The sequence below is a fragment of the Zootoca vivipara genome, chromosome 3 (genome assembly GCF_965207765.1).
Source record: "Zootoca vivipara chromosome 3, rZooViv2.hap1.1, whole genome shotgun sequence".
Lineage (NCBI taxonomy): Eukaryota > Metazoa > Chordata > Lepidosauria > Squamata > Lacertidae > Zootoca > Zootoca vivipara.
This window is the reverse complement of record NC_142586.1, coordinates 101,599,384-101,624,058: the sequence shown is the minus strand read 5'-3', so window position 1 is coordinate 101,624,058 and position 24,675 is coordinate 101,599,384. Positions and strand designations below refer to the sequence as shown.

Sequence of the window (24,675 nt, the reverse complement as noted above, 5' to 3'; positions counted from 1 at the left end):
CTGTCTAATGGTAAGATGAAAATGAAACTGGTTTTCAGAGGATGTAAGCCAGAGGAAGCTACAGCATTTTGGGATGAGCTGCAATTATTGAAGCAATCTTAAGCTAGAAAACAGGGTTGATTAGTAGCTGGGGCTGCAAATGCCCTTGTAGCAAGTGGCTGATAACTTTAAGCATAATTATATTAATAACTGGTATGATCTCCCTTATTACATGTGAAAAATACATATTTTCCCCCAAACTCTTCCTATCCTTCTGTTTTTCTCTAGTCCAACTTTGCCATGGGACGTCTCCCCTCAACCTACAGAAAATGTTATATGTTAGATTTTGGTCTGGCTCGACAGTATACCAATACCAACGGTGAAGTCCGGCCTGTAAGTGATGCCTTTTTTCATTTCTATGGGGGATTATAAATAATTCAAACAAATCCTGATTATGTTAATTCATTCTCGCAATACTGTTGATGCTGTTTGGGCAGGTAAACGTGATGGGATAGAAACTGAACCTATCAGGTTCTCCCTGTTGTAACAGGGAGACTGTATTTCTTTTGAAAACATGGTTTTTCTATTATTATTATTATTATTATTATTATTATTATTATTATTATTATTATTTTCATTTATTACCCACCCTTCACTGTAAGGTATACATGTGCCTGTTGCTCAGTGTGTTGGCTCAAAACCAAAGGAAGAAGAAGTGCTGTTTTAAGAAGTTCACATTGTTTCATTAGTTTACTTTTCCTGAAGCTCCCATTTTTTAAACACGTCTGGTGTGGGAAGTTGGGGGTGGTGTTATTTTGGAACTAATTTTCTCCATCATTTTGAGGTGTTCTCTTTTAAAACAAACAACAAACATTTTGTTTTCACCCTGTGGCCTTTTCCACCTTCCTTCTTTATGGTTTCAGCATTATCAGCAGGTATGTAGAGGCGAATCAGCATCCCTGTCCCTGGTGCTCTGAGGCACATAATGATGTTTCTTGCCTGCAAGGTGCTTCCTTGCAGGGACCTTTTGTGGACATGGATGAGCTCTGTATGCTCAGAGTTGGGAGGAGGGCAATGTTTTTCTCAAGAAGCTGATCCTCTGCTAAAGATAATTTGAAGTCTATCAGAAGCATGTAAGAATCAGCACTCTCCTATCTCACTCCATGTGGTCCACAGTTTTCCCGGTATTTAAGATGTTTTGTTTCTGACTCTAGGCTGTCTTGGATCTGCATGCTCTGTGATTACCTCAGAGAGATTGTCACCAGATCAGTGGGGAAATGAATAAATATTAAAATAAAGTATGGAGACTCATATCCATTGATTGCATCATAGTTCATAATACTAAGGTATTAATAAAAGGATGCCATGTATGAAATGTGGCAAATCAGGCAAATAAGTGCAGCCTGCAACAAATGTTGCAGCGCATCCCCAACACCTAACCAGGAATGCTACTCTTTTGTGCTCTAGGCAGCCTGGAAAAGAAGCTTCATAGAACTATTTTGAGGCTTGCTTGCACAGAACTTGTTTCTTTCTTACCCTTCTCCCACTATGAAATACAGGGTTAAAGGGTTATTATTATTTTTAAACGGCATTGCATGCATCTCCCACCCACCCAGTGCTCTCCTCCTGGATGCTATAAGGCCTTAGACTGCTCAAGCAGTCTAATTCCTGTTCTCCTCCACCCTTGTCCTTTTTAAAAACCTGACATCTTCATTTCATGACTCAGCTGCTATCAGCCATAGACTTATGCAAGCTGCCCAACTTCTGAAGACTGCATTAGGAGCTTACAGATGAACTGAGATTTAAGAAGGGCACATGTAAGAAAGGGGAAGAAAGGGGAAATCACGAAGGAAGAGTATACAAGAGTATCCAACAGTTGCAGGGAGAAGGTCAGGCAAGCCAAAGCTCAGAATGAGTTCAGGCTTGAAAAAGAGGTTAAAATTAATAGTACTGTAAAGGTTTCTTTGGCTGTGTTCAAAGCAGGAGGAAGGACAAACAAGTCATTCTTCATCATGGAGAAATGCTACTGGATGACAGAGAGAAGGTTGAACTGCTCAACACTTGCTTGCTTTCTATCTCTCTTTACCCAAAAGAGAAGCAGTGCCCAGCCTGGTGATAACATAATAAGTGATGCAAGGAGGGAGCTGCAGCCCCAGATAGGAAAAAGGGATTCAAATCTCCAGGGCCTGATGAGTTGCACCCAAGGGTATTAAAGGAGCTTGTGAGTCCTTGTAATCTTTGAGAACTCCTGGAGAATAGGTAAGGTCCCTGAAGACGAGAGGCAGGTAAATGTTGTCCCCTTCTTCAAAAGGAGAAAAAAGAAGACCTAGGTAATTACTGACTTGACATCAATACCAGGAAGGGTCCTAGAACAGATAATTCAACAGTTGGTCTTTGACCACTTATAAATGGATGATGTGATTACAGTACTAAGACCCAGCATAAAGGTAAAGGTAAAGGGGCCCCTGACCATCAGGTCCAGTCGTGTCCGACTCTGGGGTTGCGGCGCTCATCTCGCTCTATAGGCCGAGGGAGCCGGCGTTTGTCCGCAGACAGCTTCCGGGTCATGTGGCCAGCATGACAAAGCTGCTTCTGGCGAACCAGAGCAGCGCACGGAAACGCCGTTTACCTTCCCGCTGTAGCGGTTCCTATTTATCTACTTGCATTTTGACGTGCTTTCGAACTGCTAGGTTGGCAGGAGCTGGGACTGAGCAACGGGAGCTCACCCCGTTGCAGGGATTCGAACCGCCGACCTTCTGATCAGCAAGCCCTAGACTCTGTGGTTTATCCCACAGCGTCACCTGGGTTTCTCAACCCAGCATAGGTTTCTCAAAAACATGTCTTGCCAGATGAATTTCATTTCTTTTTTTGATAGAGCTGCAAACTTGTTGGATCAGGAGAATGGATATAGTGTATTTTGATTTCAGTAAGGCTTCTGACAAAGCCCCCCATGATATTCTTGTAAGGCAGCTGGTAAGATGTGAGTTGAATGAGGTAATTTTTAGATGGATTAGTAGCTGGTTGACTGACTGAACCCAAAGAGTGTTCACTAATGCTTCCTCATCATCCCAGAATAAAGTTACAAGCAGGGTTCTGTCCTGGACCCGTTGTTGTTCAATGTCTATAAAGTATCCAATTGACTTGGATACTATGGTAACTATGGACATACAACAGATGGATGATGGTAAAAGATGCAGTAAACTTAAAAGGAATTGAGGGGATGATCATCACATTTGCAGATGACAACAAACTAGGAAGGGTAACTATTGCCGCAGAAGACGGAATCGGGATTGAAAATGTCCGTAACAGATTGGAGAACTGGGCCCAAACTAACAAAATGAATTTAAATAGGGACAAATGTAAGGTTCTACCCTTAGGCAGAACCAGCTGCACAAATATATGAATCGGGGGGGGGGGGGCACCTGACTTTCTGGTAGTATATGTGAAAAGGATCCGGGTTCTTAGTAGACCACAAGCTTAGCATGAGGGAACAGTATGCTGCTGCTGCAGCAAAGAAAAAAGGGGGGGGGAGGGAAAAAAAGGTCACTGCTATTCTAGGCTGCATCAACAGATTCCCAGGTAGTCACTGACACAAAGCTTTGTAATGGAGCTCAATCTTTCTATACTGTTTAAAGATAGTCCGCCTAGCACATGGCCTCGTCCACAGCAGACCTCACAGAGCCCAGCATCATGTCACCCTACCTAGGTTGCAGTTAGCAAAATGCTACAATGTTTCTTCTTCTTCTTCTTCTTCTTCTTCTTCTTCTTCTTCTTCTTCTTCTTCTTCTTCTTCTTCTTCTTCTATAGTCACATTGTCCAGAACCAATTACCTCGCTTTAAGTACGCTTCAGTTTGAGTACTTTCAGTTTAAGTACTGGAACGGATTAATCCACTTTCCATTACTTTCAATGGGAAAGTTCGCGTCAGGTTAAGTACGCTTCAGGTTAAGTACAGACTTCCGGAACCAATTGTGTACTTAAACCGAGGTACCACTGTACTTAAGATAGAGGGTACTTAAACATTTCCAAAAAATAGCAAGGAGAGACAAGAGGGCCTTCTTAAACGAGCAATGCAAAGAAATAGAGGAAAACAATAGAATGGGGAAAACCAGAGAGCTGTTCAAGAAAATTGTAGATATGAAAGGAACATTTCGTACAAAGATTACCATAATAAAGGACAAAAGTGGTAAGGACCTAACAGAAGCAGAAGACATCAAGAAGAGGTGGCAAGAATACACAGAGGAATTATACCAGAAAGATATGGAGGTCTCGTACACCCCAGGTAGTGTGGTTGCTGACCTTGAGCCAGACATCTTGGAGAGTGAAGTCAAATGGGCCTTAGAAAGCATTGCTAATAACAAGGCCAGTGGAAGTGATGATATTCCAGCTGAACTATTTAAAATTTTAAAAGATGATGCTGTTAAGGTGCTACACCCAATATGCCAGCAAGTTTGGAAAACTCAGCAATGGCCAGAGGATTGGAAAAGATCAGTCTACATCCCAATTCCAAAGAAGGGCAGTGCCAAAGAATGCTCCAACTACCGCACAATTGCGCTCATTTCACACGCTAGCAAGGTTATGCTCAAAATTCTACAAAGCAGGCTTAGGCAGTATGTGGACCGAGAACTCCCAGAAGTGCAAGCTGGATTTCGAAGGGGCAGAGGAACCAGAGACCAAATAGCAAACATGAGCTGGATTATGGAGAAAGCTAGAGAGTTCCAGAAAAACGTCTACTTCTGCTTCATTGACTATGCAAAAGCCTTTGACTGTGTCGACCACAGCAAACTATGGCAAGTTCTTAAAGAAATGGGAGTGCCTGATCACCTCATCTTTCTTCTGAGAAATCTCTGTGTGGGACAAGAAGCTACAGTTAGAACTGGATATGGAACAACTGATTGGTTCAAAATTGGGAAAGGAGTACGACAAGGTTGTATATTGCCTCCCTGCTTATTTAACTTATATGCAGAATTCATCATGCGAAAGGCTGGACTAGATGAATCCCAAGCCGGAATTAAGATTGCCGGAAGAAATATCAACAACCTCAGATATGCAGATGACACAACCTTGATGGCAGAAAGTGAGGAGGAATTAAAGAACCTTTTAATGAGGGTGAGAGCGCAAAATATGGTCTGAAGCTCAACATCAAAAAAACCAAGATCATGGCCACTGGTCCCATCACCTCCTGGCAAATAGAAGGGGAAGAAATGGAGGCAGTGAGAGATTTTACTTTCTTGGGCTCCTTGATCACTGCAGATGGTGACAGCAGTCACAAAATTAAAAGACGCCTGCTTCTTGGGAGAAAAGCAATGACAAACCTAGACAGCATCTTAAAAAGCAGAGACATCACCTTGCCGACAAAGGTCCGTATAGTTAAAGCTATGGTTTTCCCAGTAGTGATGTATGGAAGTGAGAGCTGGACCATAAAGAAGGCTGATCGCCGAAGAATAGATGCTTTTGAATTATGGTGCTGGAGGAGACTCTTGAGAGTCCCATGGACTGCAAGAAGATCAAACCTATCCATTCTGAAGGAAATCAGCCCTGAGTGCTCAATGGAAGGATAGATTGTGAAGCTGAGGCTCCAATACTTTAGCCACCTCATGAGAAGAGAAGACTCCCTGGAAAAAACCTTGATGTTGGGAAAGATTGAGGGCACTAGGAGAAGGGGACGACAGAGGACAAGATGGTTGGACAGTGTTCTCGAAGCTACGAACATGAGTTTGACCAAACTGCGGGAGGCAGTGGAAGACAGGAGTGCCTGGCACGCTATGGTCCATGGGGTCACGAAGAGTCGGACACGACTAAACGACTAAACAACAAAACAAATTACAGATTTTTAATGCAAGTCTTGTAGCCTGTAAAGCCATGCTTCCTTTACATGATTGAGGCATAAATCAGAAGAGCTGAAACTTTAGGGAGGGCAATTTTTGCAATCTTTTATGGCTTGCCCTTCAACTAGATTAGAGCATGTGTAAATAAAAAGGCTTTTTTATCTGTAATAATGGTTCTTTCAGTTGCCTTTAATGGACCCCGTCCCAACTATTCTGCTTTTTTCCTTTAAAGAAAATGGGCAATGAGGGTCCTGGTTCTGTAGCAATGGGTTCAGGGCTGCAATTCTAGATAAACACAAAGAATTAACTCAAAAGAAACAGCCCTCTTATAGTTGTCATGTATTGGTTTGCTGTAATGTTATTCTGCTTGTATTTAGGGTAGCATGAAATTGTGGTTCAGCAAAATATGCCTACTTTATCTGTTATACAGCTATTATCCATTCAGACAAAGTTTACCATGTTAAGTAGTGATGTGAAAATGCTTCTAAATATTTGTCATCATGCATAAGGTTAGCAATGTGCTCTACCATAGTAGGCTTTCATTCTGAATTCATGTTGTCAACCAGATGCCTGAGTATAGGAATTAGTTTTACTGTTGCCAGCCATTCAGTAGCCTTTAATTCATAATGCTTTTTTCACAATGCAAACTCTGGTTCTATGTTTGAAGCCTGACCCGCACTTCTATTATTAGCACAACTCTCCCATCCTCTTGAAGCTCTCTGCTGAATACATCTTTGCTGCTTTATCTTTCATGGAATGGCAAGGGGAAAGCAGCATTTTTGTCATGGCAAGCTTCTCCTGTTTGCATGAATTGGCAATGCGCTGCTGTGTTTTGCATGCTGCTGCTTCTGCTGAGTCAGCCCTATACCATTGATTAGAGCTCTGTCTCCTCGTGATTCAGACCGCACTGCAGTAGTTTGCAATGCTTGGCTGGGGATATTGTATGTATTTGTAAGTGCAGTTTTGTGTCCGTGTGTATCTATATGGCTGAGGCAAGATATTAGGAAAGAGAATGCCTGATCAGGTTTGAAAGTTGAAAGAAGCAGAAACCAAAACCCTAATTAAAGATTATGTTTTTCATTGTTACATGACCGGGTTCCATCTAAAATTGGCACATCAGGGCAAATATTTAAAAAGCAGTTGCTGATACAGGCATTTTCTAATCTTGGTGCAACTATTGCTACATTTTGAAATATGTATTAGAGCAGAAGAGTTTTAATAAAATAGCCTCATGAGTGCTGCATCTGATTGGGGCATAGCTGAGTGACTTAGGTTAGACACCAATGCATTGTTGCATACTATTAACAATATTGCATGAATAACTCAGGAATATAAATTGCAACACATTGTGATTTCCATGCTTAAATGCTCATTGTCTACCACCAGAATGGCCAATGCTAGTGCCTTGTTATCTGATGCTGGCATCCCGACCAAAGGCTAATAAAGATGTGGCAGAGAAGTTGCCCGTACTGTGATACAAATGGAAACAAAAGGTTTCAAGAGTTTAAGATAGATGCTACACGCTGTGTTTACACCTTTCTCTCAGATTTTGTTTGTTATGACCCCATTACGCTTGAGCTCATGAAGTGATGAAAACCAAACTGCAAAATGTCACCAACTTTATTATGGTACCTGACCACTTGTGTGAAAGTCAGTTGTTGTGGGAAAATATATTTTCAGTTCCCCGAGGAACAGCATAGTGTTGAAGCTTCACAGATGAAAATAGGGACACTTTTATGTACTTGTAATACTGCTAATTATCACATCAAGGGTACCATCCTATTTCACACAAACTATTGTATATTTTAGAAAACTGTCCTTACTCTCTATATCAGAACTCTGTATGTGTTCATTTACTTTAGCCCACCCTGCACTGGCTTCTGAAGCAGATGTGTTAGTTAACTGTTCCTAAGAAATTATGTTTAAAACAAAAAGGTACAAATGTTAAGTCTCACAGTGGATTTGCTATCTTGAGAGGGTTTTTTAGGAGATAAAGGAGAAGTGGTAAATTGGCATTAATTTTATATTTCTGCAATTGAGAGAGAATCCACTGATCACATTATTTGAAAATAGGGATTGTGCTTCCTCTTCAAACTTTCTGGATGAAGAAACATAAATTTATAAAGTGGTGAGGCTGCGTTTGAAATGGCATCTGGCATCACTGTAGCCAGTTCAAATTTAGATTTTAATAGCCAGGTTTAAACTTTGGGAACAATAGTTCTGTGAATTTGCAGCATACTTGACTAAGTATGGCATGATGGTCTGAATCCTTTATGTCACTATGTCCCCACACACCAATTTCCCAGATCAGGTTTTTACAAAATAAAGGCCAAATGCGTTAATGTTCCTGTGAGCACATGTAGAAATAAGGTATGTATGGACACCTGCCTAAAGCATGGGGGAGGGAAGAACAATTCTGATGGCTAAACCACTGTGTAATTCACTCATCTATGCATCTGCCTTGCGTGGCAATGCCCCCCCCAGTGGAAATAATGAGACATCAATTAAGGTTAATGGGCAGAAAAGGCCACAACCTTATTGGTTACGGATGTAGAGCGGTATTGGCTTAGGTATTGGACCCTAACTGGCTTTATCCGACCCCAGCCCGCTCACCGATGCAGCTGGTGAGCGGGTCAAAGAGGGGGGGATACCCGCCCGCACCCTGCCTAAGTAGCGCAGGTCACGCCCCCAGGCCGGCCTGATTGGCCGGCCTGCAAGCAGCGTGGGCGGCAATCCCACCTATCTCTCAGGGGATGAGCCCCCAGCCCCTGCGCTAGTGGCAGGGTTGTGACTGCCCACAACCCCATCTCCTCTTCAGTGCGGAAGTGGCTTTGTAAGTTGCAAAGCTGGAAAACTCACACTTCCATTGTGACCTCCCTTGAGCTATTGCTGCTGTCTTTGCCTTTAGATACTGTGGTGTGTGTGGGTTTTTGTGTTTGTGTGTATTGAATTCTAAAGAATGGCAACTCTAGTAATGCACTCTTAAATATATTTTAAAAGGCGCCTCCAGTCTTCCCAAAATACAGATTGGGATGGTGAGTTGACAGGGACAGGTAGCAGGAAATAAGGGCTGTTCTTGATAAATAGGGGCTGTTAAGGGGGTGGAATAGAGTAGTCCCTGAGAATACAGACTTAGCCATACCCAATTCAGACAGAGACATAGGCAGTAACAGTCAGGTGAAAATCAACAGGGCAGAAATAAGAAACGATGCCAATAAATTCAGGCTGAGAAAGTGTCAATGAGCATGTGAGTCGGGGAGATTGTGGCGTTTACTGCAGCTCTTTCTGCCTGAAGACAGACGGTTTTGTACTACCTCACATAGATCAAGCTCCAAAGTCTAAGCCACTGTGTACCACCCAGGCATAAAGTATCTGCAAAGCAATGAAGCCAAGGCACGTGCTGCAAGAGAAGGAAAATAATAATAATAATTTAATAATAATAATAATAATAATAATAATAGGGGTGAAATTGTTGACCTGATTTAAAATTCATTTCTGTTTTTATTTCTCTCCATTTTGCATTTTTATTGTCATGGTTTTCTTTGGGTTTCTCTTTGTTTTACAGTTCTTTTGGGCTCCTTTTTTGAGACTGTGTTTGATGCGTTGGCTTCCCATCCGCTGCTTGTAACCATCTCAGCCATGAGTTGTGAGTGAGCCATCATGATGCTTCTTGGTTTTCCCCCACCGCCCTTTATTTTGTGCTTGCTTGTTTTTAATTATTATTAGAGTTCTGAGTTCTCCTTTTGTTTTTGCTTTGGGTTTTGATGGTATATACTCTTTTGCTTTTCAGGACTGGGACATGTCTCAACTCTTGATGTACAGGCCAAGAGTCTTCTGCATTCTGAGTTAAAAAAAAGTCCTATTCAGGTGTTCTGATCTCCCATACAATGAGAATTGTATGTCTCTGTGTGGGCCACATGTGCTAACTCCACCACCACCATTGCCGTCTTTGCCACCCTCCATAATTTAACCACCAAACACATGCAGCAGGGAGCTTGCTCTGTTCTTGTAGGCTCCCTGAAAATATTCAGAATCCTGGAACAAACACGGGTTCTAACTTGCACAAGGAACCTACTGTGGCAGAAAAGCCTCCCTGCTTCCTTTCAGCTCCCAGAGGGTGAGAGGGTGGTGGCAGAACTGTCATCCCCGTTGTTCCTAATTACATATGGGATGAGAACACCTCAATAGGGCTGAAGTGCTGGGTCTTTCTGGGATTGCAGTGGCTCAGGACTGTCCTGGATGGGGGTTACGTGGAACTTAACGGCAGCCTCCCCCATTGTTGTACTTGAGTCTTACTCCTTATGGGAGAACAGAATGTGACAATTCCTGTTTATAGCCATTAATATTACTTCATTCTGAAGCAGACAGCATGAAATCCAAGCTTTTTAAAGTGGTGGAATGCTAACCATAACAGCAAGGGATGGTTCAACTGTTATGACAAAATATCTGCATTGTTCTTTCCTTAGCACATGTTTCTTTGTTCTCAACCCCAATGGGGGCAAAATACTTCCTCTTTTGCTTAGTTTGCTTAATAGTTGAGCCTGAATTATGAAATTTATTTATCTGGAAAAGACTTCTTGTGATAGTGCTTAATGGTGGGAAGGGGTAGGTTACTATTTCAAATAGGCTATTCAGAACCCCTAATTTCCTAGTTTGGTGAGGAATTACAATGGAGTTTATAACAGCTGGGATATGAGTCAGTGCAGTGGGGAACCAGTGCTTATGGGCAACCAGCAGGATCCTGACAATGACCTGGTTCAAATGTAACTATAAGCCAAGGTTTGTTTAACAAACCACACGTTAACTATGGATTATCTCACAGATGATCAAACAAACCAAGGCTTTTTTCTCCATAGCTTGATCATGTTTTATAGTTGCTCTTGCCTCATGTTTTATTTTTAGTTGAGGGTCTGGGGTGGGAAGGCCAAACAAACAATGGTTAAGAACCATGGTTCTGTGCCAACTTTTTAAATGCCTGCTTAAAACTTTCTATTCTGCCAGGCCAATCAGGTAATTAAGAATGCATCCTTCCACAATTGGTTAATTGGTGTATATTTTTAACTTTTATATGATTTAATATATTTTTATGACATGGCGATATATAAATATTTTTATAACTCAGTAAGGGTGTCTTGTTTGCACATTATGCCAAGCAACAGTTAGAATAAACCAAGGTTTTTTATTATTTAAATAAGCCAACATGCCATTGCTTCAGATCTGCTGGGTAGAGTTGATGATGAAACAAACCATTGTTTAATAAATAATAGTTTACTAAACCATGGCTTATTGTTATGTGTGAACCAAGCCAATGTGAATTAAGGTAATTAATTGGAACAGTTGACAGAAGCATCCTGTGTTATTCAATTATAATGATGGGGTTTTTTAAAGGGAAGATGAGGTTGTTATGATCATTTTCTATAGTCGCCTAAAGGATTACAGAAGCCATTTTGGACTTTTCACTTGCTCTGAAGTTTAATTGACTTGAAACTATTGGTTTTCTGTTTTCTACAAAGATGAATAATTGCTGGCCTCTGTCCACTCAAGGTGGAAGTATTCTCCTTTTGGGAGGGCTTATCCTTAGCAGAAGATTTTTTAAACAAACAAACACACAAACAAACAAACAAACAAACAAACAAACTGTAATTAGATCTCTTGTAAGCACTGTGAAGAACGTGGCTTTTCCACTGTCATGTTTTAACTGTTCCTGAGGGGTTTATTCAAGGAGCAATTTCTAATGCCTAACCAAAATGCCTACCTAGGGCACATCAGTTCAAGTTAACAAATGTAATTAAAGTGGTTTATGGCCCTGAGTGATAAATAAAACATTAGCAGCTCTGCTAATTCTTAAGTTTGATGTTTAAGTTTAATTTTTCATTATCTTTCCCATTAGCCTCGTAATGTTGCTGGTTTCCGGGGAACGGTCCGCTATGCTTCAGTGAATGCTCATAAAAACAGAGTGAGTATTTCGTTTTGGGGAGGTGGGAGAACACCCTGTTCAGTTTTCTGCCAGGTAGTGCAAAAGTTGGAGCCATTTTGAAAGACAAGGTGTCTGCAAACTCATAGCACTATTATGTGTGCTGTATTTCATGGATAAACCTTTTTGAACTGAGTACACACAAGCAAAAGATTTTATGAATATAGCATGGTCTTATATAGGAGCACCACAAACTGCTTTTCAGACTAGGTGGGCAAAATACAGTGTCTAATGTTGAAATTCCAAGAAAGTATACCCTTATGAAACCTCTGCTCACGATTGCTCATTGTCCATGCAAATTGCCTGCTTGTGATTTCTTAGCTATTGTTTCAGCATAAACACTGGCCTGCTAGATCACACCAAAAGTGCATCTAAGCCAGAATTCTGTTTCCAGCATTAGCCAGCTAGATGCCTCTAGATGCTCACAGGAAGGGCAGGAAGGGCCTCAGCTTTCCCCTGGCATTTGTTCCCAGCATTTGGTTCTCGGATGTTTGGAACATGGTAGCAGTTATAGCTATCCTTGGCAGGTGTTGCAATGATAAAACAATGCTTCGCTGTGATCGGTATTTAAAAGTCATCTGAGCTATTAGTGATCACTGTCTTATGTCTGTGCATAGATTTATCATACATAGTTTGAAATAGCAGTCTTCTTGCTGATTCCTCTGTGGAATATAGTTAAATACCAGGTCAGTATCATTTGTTAGCTGTTGTAGCTGAGACAGAATAGCAAATGGTACCCTGCCCTCCCCCCCAAATCAAGGTGCATAGTACTCTAGGCCATCGAAGTTAGCTTAGCATTTGATGCAGAAAATATCACCGGCACCTCTCCCTGGCAGTAAAAAAACAGTAATATACAATACAATAAATATAAAAATGCTGCTCTTCCATGCCACCCAAAATTGGTTGCCTGAGCTATCCATTTCACACTTCCTAATTTTTAATGTCCCCTTGTCCAAAAGAAAATCCATCTTACTCTCAGGTTCTATCTACAATAGCATTAACTTGTTTGTCAAGCTCTGCCAAGAACTGTCAACATTTTATAGTGCTATTTGAACGTTCAGGGTATTTCAGATTATCCCCACATTGCAGAAGGGGAGAATGCAGACTGAGATAGAGTAGCTTGCCCTGGGGTCACCTAGTGCATTCATGGCTGTAGCAAGCTTTTAGTCACTGTGCTACATTTGCACTCAATAAGCTACCCTCTGAAAGATGTAAAAGAGATGATATTTCGTAATAAAGACAGTACTGCTGCATAGAGTGAAATGATGTTCACATCTCTGCTCAGCAATTTCATCTTCCCTTTTGCTCAGAGCAATGATATATCTTAGTGCTCTGCAATGCCCCCAATTTATACTTTATCTTTTGATGGGTATGAGGAGAGGAAGTCACCCTTCATCTACAAAGTGGAAAATCCTGAAGGAAGACAATTGTTTCAGGCAATGTGTCTGAATCTATGTTGTAAGAAGTCTGTAGTTCTGACATTGTGACATCACCTGTTTGTGGAACAGGGATTAAGAAATACAGAACATTGTTCTTATTAGTGGTACTTCATTCTGCATTATATTTCTAAAATGCCTTTTAACTCTAAGGTTCCCAGGGTAATTTACAGTACGACACTTAAGACAGTATAGAGTTCATCTTCATAGTGATTGCTGCTTGGATGGGATAGTTAGCCCATAGACTGTATCCAATCTTGCAAGATCATTTCTCTGTGGCCAAAGACCTCCAAAATTTGTCATTGTAAAATATTAAATTGCTTTTAGTTTATTTTTGAAATGACAGCTCCTAGCCCAGGGGTGAATAAACTTATTCAGCCTGAGGGCTTCAAGCCTTTCTATGCAGCCTTCTAGGGGCCACATGCCAGTGATGGAATAGACAGCAGACAATAGCGGGCAGTTCAATAAATGTAAAAGTTAACTTTGTATTGTAGGCTAGTTTCTACACACTTATATACTCTGCTCTATAAAAGTCATTATTGGAGTTTTAGGACATCTCTGAGCCAGGCAAAAATACTCATTTTGTGTGTGACGCAAGAGGTATGGCCTGGGGAAAGCACCCTGGGCCAGACAGAGAGGACGGAGGGCCAGAATTGGGTCCAGGGCCTGGTATTCACACCCCCATTGTAAGCATTCCATACACACCATGTTTAAAAACACTTACCATGCTTGTTGGCCTCTTTGCATGTGACATTGGCATGCTAGGCTCATGCTAAGGCATGCTAATGGCATGCTAATACATAGTAAGTGTCAAATATATTAGAGCACATGCATACCTAGAAAAATATTTTTGGAGGTCAATCCACCTCCACAACTTCTGACAGTTTGTTGTCTACTAATCCTTTCCTGTAGCATACAACTTTTGGTGTCTTTTAGGGCAAACTATTGGGTCCAGCCTGCAGTTAGAGCACATGCTAGGCTACAAGGCAATGCGGAAATAGGTAGAGAGGACTTAATGAAATCCATAAATCTCACCCTTCGACTCTTCCCAATTTTAGCCATATCATGTGGCCTTCCAAGAAAAAAAAAAAGCTCTTTGGGCTCAACCTCTTTGGGCCTCTGTAATTCAAATTTTGCTGAAGCCTCTTGTAAAGAGGTTTCATGATTGATATACAGGAATTCCTCAACAGACAACGCAATGTAGAAAAAGTTCCCCAGAGATACAGTAGAAGGTTTGAAAACCATTACTCTAGATCTTTAACCTTGTGAGAGCCTGCTCTTTTTTTAAATATAATTTTTATTAATTTCTTTTTTAACACAGTATTTCAGCATACCAATAACAAAACAAATAAATTCTTGGCTCTACTGAGCTCATGACTTCCCTCCATTCCTTCAACCGGTTTTTAATTTTCAAATATTTGTGCCGCAGTTTATATCCTCTACTTAAGACCTTTATATCCTTATGATCAACTCTGTCTCAATGGTCTATAAAGTTTTGAGATTTACAGTTTTTTCGTTGCAGAATTTATATCAATCCCACTAGTGTCTTCACATTTTTACAATAATTATTCATATACCCCAAAAATTTACTCCAATCTCTTTGAAACTTTTGGTCGTCTTGGTTTCGGATCCTGCCTGTCAGCTTGGCCAGTTCCGCATAGTCCATCATATTAGTCTGCCACTCTTCAATCGTTCCTGCAGTTAGTTCCTGCAGTTTCCATCTTTGGGCTAATAAAGTTCTTGCTGCTGTTGTAGCATACATAAATAGTCCTTGGTCTATCTTTGCAATTTTTTCTCCCATCAAGCCCAGCAAAAAAGCCTCAGGTTTTTTGGGGAAGGTATATCTAAACATCTTTTTTAGTTCATTGAAGACCACTTCCCAAAATACTTTTATTTTATCACATTCCCACCACATATGATAAAAATCTCCATCTTTCTCTCCACACTTCCAACATAGTTTGTTCCTCATCCTATACATTTTGGCCAATTTCACCAGTGTTAAGTACCACCTATACTGTACATCATTTTCATTACATTCTGTGAGCCTGCTCTTAATTGTATGTGCAGTGGATTTGTCATCAACTGGATCATAGGGCAGCAGTCACCTGCTCAATTGTAAAGTTGCAGACATTATCAGCAGCTTAATTTTTGTGCTTCCATTTTTCTCCAGGAGATGGGTCGACATGATGACCTGTGGTCCCTTTTTTACATGCTGGTGGAGTTTGCAGTTGGTCAGCTTCCGTGGCGCAAGATAAAAGATAAGGTAGAGAACTCAGTCAGCGACTGAATAAGACCCTCCATTTTCTTGGTCATTTTATGTGCCTGAAGTTTCATGTTATGTGTAGTGTAATGTTGTGTGATGAGCTATTTTTTTCTTTGCAGGAGCAAGTTGGTATGATTAAAGAAAAATACGAACATCGAATGCTGCTAAAACATATGCCTTCTGAGTTCCACCTTTTTCTGGATCACATTGCAAATCTGGATTATTTTACTAAACCAGATTATCAGGTAAAAACCTCTGAGACCTATAATAACAGAGAGGCGTGTCCTTTTCATCTTAAAACCAATAAAATGGTATTTCCCAAATGTGTTGGGAATGTTGTTTGTGTGGGAAGAGCTAGCTAGAATGCTTGGGAGATCCGTAATTGTCATTTACAATTTCCCATGCCATCAAAATATGATGCAAATGGAAGCAGCATATTTGTCCCTTCCTAAGATTGCAGTTATTCCGAAACTGTAGATTATGTCCATTTGCTTTGTTTCAAAGGAGTATTAACAACTCTTACAAGAATACTTTTTGAGAAGGTATCCAAGCATCCCCACAAACAGCTCATTAGGATGATTCAAATCCAGTTTGTTTGCTAAAACATGATTTGAGGAATGTACAAATGGACTAATAGAATGGTTTATATTTTATGAGTTGTGTGTGCGACACCTTTGATAGTAACAAATGAATTCTTACACCAATATATCTGGACTGTTTTCCACTGTCATAGGTGTGGGGAACTTTTGGCCCTCCAGAAGTTGATTAACTATAGCTCAGCATTGTAACCATTGTCCTTGCTTTCTGGGACTGACTGGAGCTGTAGTTCAGCGACATCTGGAAGGCCAAATGTCCCGTCCACCCCAATCTATGATGTATAGAAAAGAAAATGCTTGCACACATTAGCCAATGGCTTAAAGAGCTTTATCCCAGTATATTCAAATGCTGAAATGGATTGAGTTCCCTGCTATAGCTGGTCCCTGTGATCTGAAATCAGATTCTGAAATCACTCTAAGATTATTTTTCATAGTCATGACTAAGGCAATATTATATGGATTTGTGGATTGGCCTCCCATTGTGCAGCGACTGTGCAACAGCTAGATAACAGAACACACGGGTCATTTGCAAGTTGTTGTAGATTTTATTATAAGCAGCAAATAATACCTTTTCTACCACAGATTATGCCCAATTGTATACTTACCAAGTATGCAATTAGGCTTTGTTGTTGTTGTCACTTGGAGATTCTTTGTGACTGGGAGCACTCCTCCCTTCCTCTCTTGTTGATTTTCCCCATTCAGAGCACCCTGGAATCCAAGCTTAACTGTGACCTAGGCTTAGCATGCTAGCCAATAGGATCAGTAGATAATGCAAGCTGCATTGTCTGCTTGGCTCACAGTAGTACTTCAGGTTGATGCACAAATGCAGAACCTTTAAGCAGGAGATGTTTCCTCTCAGACGTGCCCTGAGATGGCTTGCTTTAACCAGCGCTGACAGTATTCGGTGAATGTTACATAAGACTGTATGCAACCGATGACAGTTGCTATATATTGTTCTACACCAGATGAAAATCTGAAAATGCATAGGGAAATTCTTTTAAAAGATTATTTGAGGAGAGTCCATGGCTCAGTGGTAGAACACCTGTTCTGCGTACAGAATGCTCCATCTCAAGTTTAGTCCCTGGCAACTTCAGGTAAAAGGATCTGAACCCCTAGATTACTGCTGCCCATCAGAGTAGACAGTACTGGACTCGTTGAAGAAAAAGTCTAGTATAAGGTGGCTTTCTGTGTTCCTGTTCTTTCTGACTGTGGATGAACATATGAACCTTATTATAATTTGCTTTTCTTCTAGCTCATCATGACTGTGTTTGAAAACAGCATGAAAGAAAGAGGTATTACTGAGAACGAGGCCTTTGACTGGGAAAAAGCCGGTACGGATATTTTATTATCTACAAGCACCTCTACTCCACCTCAGCAGAACACAAGGCAGACAGCAGCTATGTTTGGGTGAGTGACACAATCACAGCCCTTGGTATTCTCAACATTTGCAGAATCTTACAAGAGGAATCAGTAATTCTTCAGGGATGCTTTTTTTAATTGTAGACCCTGTATACTGTGCGTTTTACAATGGCAAAAATCCCCAGAATATAGTTTTTGGTTACAGTTCTGATAATGTCATGAATGTACGTGACTATCATGTAATCCATTCATTTAAACAGTGTAATCTTGGAATGTCTTCACCCACATCACAATATAGCCACTTGATGAGAGATGCCTACTATGTGCACTCCTGTGGCATTTGGTGACATCATGTTCTGCCTAGGTTGCTGTATCCCATAAAGGTAGACTGTTGCAACATGCTCAGTGTGATAGTACATTATCCAAGATAGTGGTTGCTCTCTGGTGGGGTCTTTGTGGCACTGCCTCAGTACCATGCTGTTTCTGAAGCCAGTAAAATAAGGCAGATGGAGAAAGCCTAGCTAGGGAAAACCCCACCTGCCCTCCAGCCCACACCTTGGGTTCTTGCTACCTCCATTCTTCAGCACTATTCATGCCCTTCTGTAAGAAGAAAGCATTTTTTCAAATGGGCTGTAGAAGGCACATTCAGGCCTACACAATTTGGGAGCTTGTGTGACATTACAAGGCTTAGGACCTCAATACCTTAAAGACCACTGCTCCCCATTTGAACTGACCTGGACCCTGTGCTTGACATCCAAGGCCTTTCTCTATGTTGCCCCTCCCTGAGAGGTTTGGAGGGTGCCAGCATGAGAATGGGCCTCTTTTGTGGTAGCTCCCCATCTGTGAAATGCTCTCCCCAGAGAGGCTCACCTGGCACCATCATTACCTGACTTTAGGCACCAGGCAAAAACATTCCTCTTTACCCAGGCCTTCATCCGTTAAATAATCTATGGCCTGTTAAAGGGGGGGACTGTTATTATGATTATTTATTATTTTATATATTACTAATGCTTTGTTTTATGTTTTTATTATGCTCTGTATGTTTTTAATGTATACGGAGATCTTTTGATACAGTATACGGTATAAATCGAAGTGATGATGATGATAATAATAATAATAATAATAATTAATAGAAAACAGACTGCGCTATCAGGACCTTTTCAGCTGATGCTGTTGCATGTCTCCCCTCTAGTGTGGTCAATGTCACTCCAGTTCCTGGAGATTTACTTCGTGAGAACACGGAGGATGTTTTGCAAGGCGAGCACCTGAGTGACCAGGAAAATGCTCCCCCAATCTTGCCTGGCCGGCCAGCAGAAAGCTTAGGCCAGGCTCCAAACACTGCCTTCAATGAAGGAGAGGTTTGGGAAGAAACGGATGTGAACCGCAACAAGCTCAGGATCAGCATCAGCAAAGTAAAGTCCTTTGACCTTTTTGAATGGGCACTGTTTCTTTTTCCTGCTGGTTTCTGTTAAGAATTGAGAACTTCACATTATCCACAGTCACAAATATAGCGTTACGAATGAAAAGAGAATGATAGAATTGTTGTATTGTAGAGGCCTTTTAAAGGCTTTCTGCAAGAAACAGAGCACCACATTTTGAATTTGTAGATTCATCCAAAGGAAGTTGTTCTTCTTGCCTGACATGTAAATATCATATTTCTTGACATTTCTTTGAGACATTTCCATATCAAAAATAGGTACACAGACCAGGTTTATACCTATGCTTTCAACCATGATTAAGGACACCATGTTACAACAAATATTTATTTACATTGTCCTCCCTATCCATTAGCCTTCCAATTTCACTCGGGTTTCTTGCATTTAACTATTTATTGCATTTAACTATTTATGTGCCCTCTTTCTCTGCATTGTGCACAAAGAGGGTGCTGTGGGTTGTCATGTTCCTGTTCCACCACCATGAATATTTTGTGAATATTTGAACAGAGCTAAAGTTAGCACGGGTGGCACTGTGGGTTAAACCACAGAGCCTAGGGCTTGCCGATCAGAAGGTTGGTGGTTCAAATCCCTGTGCCGGGGTGAGCTCCCGTTGCTCGGTCCCTGCTCCTGCCAACCTAGCAGTTCGAAAGCACGTCAAAGTGCAAGTAGATAAATAGGTACCGCTACAGCAGGAAGGTAAACGGCGTTTCCGTGTGCTGCTCTGGTTCGCCAGAAGCGGCTTTGTTACGCTGGCCACATGACCTGGAAGCTTTACGCCAGCTTCCTCGGCTAATAACGCGAGATGAGCGCCGCAACCCCAGAGTCGGTCACAACTGGACCTAATGGTGAGGTGTCCCTTTACCTTTACCTTAAAGTTAGGAAGAATCCATCATAAACTTCCAGTTCTGCCTCCTTTGAATTGTGACTACTTGTCCTTTTCATAAAAAAAGGGCGGTCAAGACAGTGTAAACATGATTGTATTGCCCTGAGTCTTCCAAATGATGCTTCTGAGATTGGCATCATGTTCACTACATTGCCTTAGCTGGATTTGTAATCTTGTTTTGGGGGTTTGCCATCTTTTGCAGACACAATGTTTGGCAGAAGAAGATCAGAAAAGTGGCGTGTGCCCAAGCTCCCCAGTGCGAGCTGCACCAGACTCCCCTACTACTCAAGGGCGTTCTCTGAGATACCGTCGTGTGAACAGCCCTGAGTCTGAGCGCCTCTCCACTGCCGATGGGAAAGGAGATCAGCATGAGCGAAGGTTTGTTTATTGTCCACAAGTGGACTTTTTTATTATTTACTTATTTAGAAAATTTATATACCACTGAACATTTTTTACAGAAATCCCTAAGTGTTTTACAGAAATTTACAAAATCAAAATACAAGTAAAATACAAGTAAGTACATTAAATGTCAGTTTTCATTTCTTAGTACAGAAAGTATTGATCTGATGTGTAGAGATCTTTCCTATTCCTGATTAGTTCATGAGGGTTCTAGAAGGGTTCTTTGTGTGAAAGAATATTTATTTACATGTGAGAGAATCATAGAATCATAGAGTTGGAAGAGATCACAAGGGCCATCCAGTCCAACCCCCTGCCAAGCAGGAAATGAGAAACAGGAAGAATCCTTTCCTTTTACAAGAAATAAATCCTGGCCTTTTGTTGCTAGTCCTGAAAATCACTAGGAGAAAAACACAGTCACCAGATGCTTCACACCGAGACGTTTCTTCCAGCGCAGAAGTTGGCGTTGCCAAAAACCTCTCTGAAGATTTGCTGTTACACATTATATAGTGTCTTTATTACACAGAACATCATTAAAAACCTATCATTTAAAACATCAAGTCAGCAACTGAATAGGATAAAACTTTCAAGGATCCAGATAGGCCTAGGTAGAAAACTGAGGTTTTGGGAGATGTCTGAAGTCTCTACAGTTTAAGTTTAATGGGTTTTTTAAAAAAATAATAATAATAATGGAAAGCTTGCTTGTGAAATACAATGAGTTCCCATTTCCAAGCACCATTTTGGATCCCTTTCATCCAAAATGAATGAATGCTTGGATGTACAGAGCTTACCCATTGTGGGTAGTATCTGCTGTAGTACTTTCCTAATAGAATTGTTTATTGCATGCTAAAGATTATTCTGCTGTTTTATGGTGAAGGTGACATGATGGCACAACGTCTCAGGAACACTCTGCTGTATTCAGATACTAATGGAACAGGGCAGCACAATTTATTATTATTCAAGAAAAATAACCATATTATTGGTGTTTAAATGTGTGCTGCCTTAAGATCAATGAGAGCTTTCCCAGTATCAGAGAGGTCTAGAAATCCAGTTCAGATGAGGATTCTAGAAACCAAGAGGACATGTAATATGGTTACAATCAGTTAATAAGAGGATAGGGGAATTTTCCACTATTTTATTTAGGCTCTGGGGTTACTTTTAGTTTTATCACTAGCATACCATCTATTTTCCCCATTGGTGGATCTGTTTTGGGCAACTCTTTCTCCTGGAAAGGCTTAATAATTACTGATAATATATAGCATAATATTTACTGCACAGTATGCAGTCACAGCAGGGATAAATCAAATCCAGATTGTAGGTTCATAAAAAGTTATGAACTCAATGAAGTCATCATTGTTCACTTACTTTTTTCACTTTCAGAATATTAATACAATTGGTTCTGAGTGAAGTTTGAGAACTTTCAATGATAGGTTCAAACAGAATGGAAAAGTAGTTCATGAGATTAACACAATATTATTAATTTTTAAAACAACCTTTATTGGTTTTTAAATAAATATAAATACGATAGCCATTAAACACTTATCCAACTGTACATCTAAGGGTACTTGTTTTATCCATTGTCTTTAAATATACACTTACACAATCAATGTTCAAACATCACACAAGGTTATTTTTTTGCTTGTCTGAAAGTTCTGCTTTTAGGCGATTATATTAAAACATGGACAAGAAAAGCAAGTAGCTGCCTTGTTGTGCAAAGCTGTTTGTAGGGATGGGAAGCAATATGTTCACATACCTTAAACTTCCGAATATGTATGTTCAGAATGAACCATTCACTTTTTAAAAATTCAGGACCGTGATCTGGAACTACAAGTAGTTTCTGGAACTAAGCTCAGGTGAGCCTATTGTTCAATTTCAGTCGTGCATTCAGCTAGTAGTGTGATGCCCCCTTACTGGGGAATATCTACAGCAGGACAGGGGCAGTTGTATTTGGGTACCAGCTGCTTAACAACCTCCCTGGTCTGCAGCAAGACCCAGGAGTGAAGATTTTGAGCAGAGCATTCTGCAGATATTTCAGAAGGAGAGGAACATGTGGAAATATGCAAAGCAATGGGACCTAAGTTTTTAGGAGACCTTAAGTACTTGATAAATAGCAAATCTTGCCACGTGACTCGTGAAAGGTGCATTCAAATGATTTGCTATTACAGTACAAATTATATAGTGTCTTTATTGCACAAAAACTTGTGCGTATTACACTTCAGTAATCCTTTAGTCTTAAATCTTGAGCTGAATTCTAGCAGAATTCAAAGTGTTGGTGCTGACCTTTAAAGCCCTAAACGGCCTCAGCCCAGAATACCTGAAGGAGGTCTCTACCTCCATCGCTCAGCCTGGACACTGAGGTCCTCTTCTGAGGGCCTTCAGGTGGTTCCCTCACTGCAAGAAGTGAAGTTACAGGGAACCAGGCAGAGGGCCTTCTGGGCAGTGACACCCTCCCTGTGGAACGCTCTCCCATCAGATGTCAAGGAGATAAAGAACTACACAACTTTTAGAAGACACCTAAAGGCAGCCGTGTATTGGGAAGTTTTTAATGTTTGACATTTTACTATGTTTTTATTTGTACTATAAGCCGCTGTCCATTAGGCTTTTTGTCTTATTTTCAGGTCCCGAGTGGATTTGCCCTGTTCTCCTTCACGGCTTGTATGCTCTTCCCAGCCAGCACAGATGCTGTCCATTGACACCGGACAGGTAGACAGGCAGGCAAGTGGCAGGATGGATGTGTCTGCTTCTGTGGAGCATGAAGCCCTCAGCAATGCTTTCCGATCGGTACCCCTGGCTGAGGAGGAGGACTTTGACAGCAAAGAGTGGGTTATAATTGATAAGGAAACAGAACTGAAGGACTTCCACCCTGGTGCTGAACCAAGCACATCTGGAACAACAGATGAAGAGCCTGAGGAGCTGAGGCCTATTGAAGAGGGTGATGAGAGAAGACGACTGGGGGCAGAAGTGGCAGTGAGGCCGAAATTTCATGATGGGAGAACCCGGGGTATGCAGCCTGTGGCTGAGGAGGACAGTTCCCACAGACATGAAGGGCATTGTCAGACAGTCTCTGACAGCAAACATGAACAGCAACCAGGAAGCCCCACACAGTCCCCCTTATATTCAGCACCAGCTATCCGACAGCGGAGACGAGAATCCGAGCCTACTGGTCCTGAGAGACAGGTAAGACATTCAAAATAAGCACCGTTTTTTTGCTTTAGTTCCCATTTCTATTGTGTAAGTCATCATCTCTAGGAAACCGTCCCCACCCCCAATCTGTCACAGAGAATGCAAGTCTGCTGTACCAGATTCCAGAGGTATGTTTTCAATATAAGTATTATTATGGCACCAGCATCAAGAATATTTAATTAAGACCACCATTGAAAGTGGGATGACATGAACCCTCCTCGATGCAAAAAAGTGTCAAAACATAGATGTTCAGTGGATTTCCCGTTAGGTTCCTGTATGCCATTTCTGCCCCTCTGAAATCCCCCACTTCCACCTCCCTCCCCTATGCTCCTTGTTCTGTGTTTCCATTCTTTTCTGTGCTGCAAAGAGAAGAGACATAGGTAGGCAGGCAGTCATGTGCACATGTGAGTTTGAAGTCCAAACCACTGTGTAGTGCCTAGAGTGTCATTCCAGAGGAAGCAACACTACTCTAGTCACTGCACTCTGTGGTTGGTGGTCCAAGCTCACATGTGCTCCATACTGACTGCTTACCTGTGTCTTTACACTTCCACCTCTTGGTGGCAGCTTGAACCAAGTGAAAACATGGGAGGTTCCTAGGGAAAGGGTGAAGATATGAGAAGTGCTGGGGGGGTATGAGAGTGCAGAGGATGCTGTATGTTGGAGGTCACATTGAGTGAAGCTGCAGGATGCTCGTAGCCCATGGACACAGCTTGTTCAGCTCTGCTGCAGGATGAGGCAGATTTGTAAGGATTTTGCTGGGCCACAGCAGAGCTCACTGAAAACAGCTTCAGCTAAGTGGCTAAGATATAGGGGTGGGGATTCTTTCCACCATTTCATGGTATTAGAATGGGGGATGCACTTTAATGATTCTCGGGGCAGGTAGTACTATAGTTGAAAACAAATGGTAAGTGGAGCTCTGTAATTATGATCCCTGGGGCAGATCTTCAGCAACCTCTGGCTGGCAGCTTGGGTGTGGGGAAGGTTGCTGGCTGTGAGTCTGGAGGCTCGGTTTCTCCTCTAGCTGTTTCCTCCCCAGATTGGGCAGCTAGTCTTACTGGAGAATGCCATTCCTTCCTGACTGTCCCTTCCTCAGCTAGGTCAATGCCCATGTCCAGTAACATTCCATGTCCAGGTTCATCAGGCCGGAATCATGACATAGGTGACCTGTTTAAGCTAGGGGAAGAAACATACAGTAGTGGGTTATCATAATAACTTTTGTTAGGTTAAATATGGGGGAGAAATAGCAATTCAGTTTTCTTTCAGTGCTGGAGTTTCCCCCAAATATTACTGCCATTCAGAATGTTTATGCTATAAAGTGATAGAAAGTTAAAGGGACTTCTGAC

At 41.4% G+C, this 24,675-nt stretch overlaps 1 protein-coding gene across 1 annotated transcript in view; it reads left to right on the top strand.

Annotated features, from left to right (window-relative positions):
* Nucleotides 1–24,675, top strand: part of TTBK1 (tau tubulin kinase 1) — an 84,237-nt gene that overhangs the window by 32,100 nt on the left and 27,462 nt on the right. The window contains exons 5-12 of the mRNA XM_060272250.2: nt 268–372; nt 11,697–11,762; nt 15,387–15,479; nt 15,599–15,724; nt 17,328–17,482; nt 18,627–18,846; nt 19,956–20,131; nt 22,768–23,326. Coding sequence (XP_060128233.2) covers nt 268–372; nt 11,697–11,762; nt 15,387–15,479; nt 15,599–15,724; nt 17,328–17,482; nt 18,627–18,846; nt 19,956–20,131; nt 22,768–23,326 — 1,500 coding nt within the window. The remainder of the gene's footprint in view (nt 1–267; nt 373–11,696; nt 11,763–15,386; nt 15,480–15,598; nt 15,725–17,327; nt 17,483–18,626; nt 18,847–19,955; nt 20,132–22,767; nt 23,327–24,675) is intronic.